At 36.7% G+C, this 3,630-nt stretch overlaps 1 protein-coding gene across 1 annotated transcript; it reads right to left on the bottom strand.

Moving 5' to 3' along the window:
* Positions 1 to 1,584: 1,584 nt before the first annotated feature.
* On the bottom strand, positions 1,585 to 2,696 carry LOC144281579 (olfactory receptor 11H7-like). Its single transcript, XM_077844389.1, is given in 2 exon segments — positions 1,585 to 1,946; positions 1,948 to 2,696. Coding segments are annotated over 2 exon segments (942 nt in total). The 5' UTR covers positions 2,670 to 2,696; the 3' UTR covers positions 1,585 to 1,726.
* Positions 2,697 to 3,630: the final 934 nt, after the last annotated feature.

Raw genomic sequence — 3,630 nt, 5'->3', positions numbered from 1 at the left:
TTAAGGTAAAACTGTGGTAGGTAGTTCAAACCTGTCCTTAGTAGCTTCCCAAGTAGATTTTCTGATTCCTTTCCCACATTTTTTTGTTGTTGTTCCTTTACTCACCTTGAAATATCATGCTCTCCACTTGCTCAAGAAGACTTTTAAAGATTTATCTTTTGGTCTTTAGGTGAGGGTTTTCTTCCTTTCATAGGCGATAGCATTTAAAAAATACTTATATGTTATTTAATTGTTGTTTTGGACCTTGTAGGGTATAAATACAAAGGAACTTTATTTTTTCTCACCATTTCTACTTCAAACACTTTCTGATGTTCTATTTGTCTCCATCTGTGGGCAATATTTTTGCCAATGTGATAGCTTTTCTGATTACTTTTAGTATTAATACAGGGTCTCCTTTATCTCCTTTAAAATTTATTTAAAAATTTTAAATTTTTTATCTAAATTAAAACTTATTTCTTAAGACTTGGTCTGACTCAGGCTTGATGTACTTCTTTTCCTTTGCCCTTTTACTTGTCTTCCCTGCATAATTATTACTGCTTCTGGTTACTCTATGTTGCAGGTGGGAGAGAAGCAAAGATGAAAGACTTTTCCTTGCATATTGTTTCCCTATCGTTTGACAGAAGTTTGTATGTTGATTTTTCTCTTGTGGAGTGCTTTCTTTTTTGGGGGGTTGCTCTCTAAATTGTAGTTTCCTGATGTAGGCAGTGCTTCATTGGTTAGCTTCTTATGACTTCTTTCATTTCTGGATTCTGGTGACCCACTCCATAAGACTCACTTTTGGGGTTGTCTTATTCTCCAAGTAGTGCTTATGGGTGAAATCTCTTTCAAGATCGTCCAAGTTGGTTATTTTCCATGAGCCCTATCTAGGCTAAATGTGAGTATTCTATATTTGCTCTACTATTGGTGGGAATTCATTTTGCTCCTGTTATGATTCATTTTCTTTGTGGGATTGCATACTAACAATTCACCAAAGATAATTTTCCTTATGGCTTGCACAAAATTTCTAGCCTTCCCTTGTACACTGTTGATGAGCGTAATGTGTAAGAATTGTGAAACTGAAGTTGCAGTCTCTTAGTGTAGCCAACATTGATGTGTGGGGTGTCTGCCAAAAATCCAGTAAAGAATGAAAGATTTATACAATCTGAAGAGAAACCAGAGTATTCTATAAAAAATCCAGGCAAAAGTCATTTTATGTGTTATGTGTCTTTTTAAAAATTTTTAAAAAAGATTTTATTTATTTATTCATGAGAGACACAGAGAAAGAGAAAGAGGCAGACACAGGCTCCATGCGGGGAGCCCAACATGGGACTCAATCCTGGGTCTCCAGGATCACACCCTGGGCCAAAAGTCACGCCAAACCACTGAGCCACCTGGGCTGCCCGTGTTATGTGTCTTTTTAATGAAGCTCTAGAAAACCATGTAAGCAAATAACAGGTTTGATTCATATCGTTAACAAAGTTGTATGGACAGAGATTGCATATTGGAAAAGTCAAAGCCTCCCTGGAAGTAAATATTAAGATTTTTAAGATCTCTTTGTTGGGTGGCAAACTCCAGGGTAACACATCTATGACACTAAAAGCACATCAAATTATGATCAAATACATGATGAATTTTGCTTTGCACCACAAGACCATCATGATTATGAATAAAACCAAGCCAGTTCGGGTTTGAAGAAGATTACTGTCCAACTTTGAGAAAAAGAATCGTTGGTTTTCACAAAATCTATTCATGAGGGTTTGAGGATTTTCATTCCACAAATGACCTGACGGAGGGCGAATTTCATGTCCCTGTTGCGTAGGCTGTAGATGAAGAGGTTTAAGACTGGTGTCACTACAGAGTATATCAGTGTGATGACCTTATGCATAGCAACTGAGTTGCCAGATGTGGGACTTACATACATTGCCATTATGGTTCCGTAAAACAGAGACACCACAACTAAGTGAGATAGAGGTAGAGAAGGCCTTTTGCCGTCCAGCTGAAGAAGGAACCTGAAGCACAGCTCTGAGCACCAGGGCATAGGACCCAAGAATGTACAAAATGGTGAGAATGATGATAAGAGAGCTCACAGAATGGGATACATGCTCTATGATGGGTGCGGGGGCACAAGACAATGTGATCAGTGGGTCCACATCACACAGAAGGTGGTCAATAATGTTGGGACCACAAAAGGGTAGTTGAGAAATGAAGAATATAGTGATCCCATGTCCAAGGAAACCAATGAGCCAACAAAGCAACACCAGAATGACACAGAGATGCCCAGTCATAATGGAGGGGTAGTGCAGTGGATGGCAGATGGCCAGGTACCTATCATACGCCATGACACAGAGGAAGAAGCACTCAGTTGTGCCCAGGGAAAAGAAGAAGTAGAACTGAGCGAAGCAACCAGAGAACGATATGGTCTTTGTTTTGGAAAGTAAATTGACCAGCATGTTGGGAATGGTGCAAGTCACATACCAGATTTCTAGGAAGGAGAAGTTTGCCAGGAGCACATACATAGGGGTATGGAGTCGATGGTCCCATCTCACTGCACAAATGATGGCCGTATTCCCAGTTAGAGTCAAGATATAGACCAACAAAATCATTGAGAAAAGCATGATCTGTATTTTCCAGGGACCAGGAAAACCCAACAAGACAAACTGTGTCACAGTAGATATCTCTGACTTATTCATGGTCTCCAAACTGTGGAGAGAAGACAGTGACAAGTCATTTTGCTGCTGACACATTTGAGACTTCTCTTAGGAGAGGCAGTTTGAGTGATGCAGGCAGACGTATTAAACATTCTATAAGAAGTGTTGAATAAATCCTGCTCTATTCTGAGTGAGGCATTTGGCCCTGATTCTTTGTAAATGTACAATTTAAGGCTGCTTGAACTTTCTCTGACAGAGGGCAAAATCAGTTAAATTTCATCTTCTTTTGATATAAACAAATACTTGAGTTAGAGGCAAAAATGGCTTGTTTTATATTTAATTTTTTTCAGTGAAAGTTGTTCATATACATCAGTTAGTGCAATTCACTTCAAAATGTGTGTACACAAATGCTAGTATTTAAAAATAGGTTTGTATCAGACACATTTTATAGATTTGACTGGTTTGAGCTTTGACATTATCACAAATTCTCTGTCTCCTTCACCTTTTCCTCCAGCTATTTCCATTAGGATATTTATTTTCTATCACTTTTTTAATGATACTGGGAGAAAATCCACAAGGATATTCAGATAGTAGATTTTTACTGCTATTTCCTATTTAAAGATGTTTACAGTGGACTAAAGCTCATTTATAATTTGGTATTTAATGCTTTGTTTTTTAACAATGAAAAGTCACTATAATTCACTTAATGGCCAATTTATAATGCTTCATATACATTTAAAATATGTCATTAAAGACGAATATTACATATGCAATATATTGGGGAATGAAATTAAAATCACCAGGAGATTGTCTTCTAAAACTCACTGATGTGACAAGTCTTTCTTAAAATCCACTATCTGGAAGATTTTACTTTAGCTTATTATTTTATTTTATTTTATTTTATTTTATTTTATTTTATTTTATATTATTTTATTTTATTTTATTATTTTATTTTATTTTTACTTTAGCTTATTTAAAAAGTACTCCCAGGGGATCGCTGGGT

The sequence above is a fragment of the Canis aureus genome, chromosome 13 (genome assembly GCF_053574225.1).
Source record: "Canis aureus isolate CA01 chromosome 13, VMU_Caureus_v.1.0, whole genome shotgun sequence".
Taxonomy (NCBI): Eukaryota; Metazoa; Chordata; class Mammalia; order Carnivora; family Canidae; genus Canis; species Canis aureus.
The sequence above is the reverse complement of the archived record's forward strand: the minus strand, read 5'-3'. Positions and strand labels throughout refer to the sequence as shown.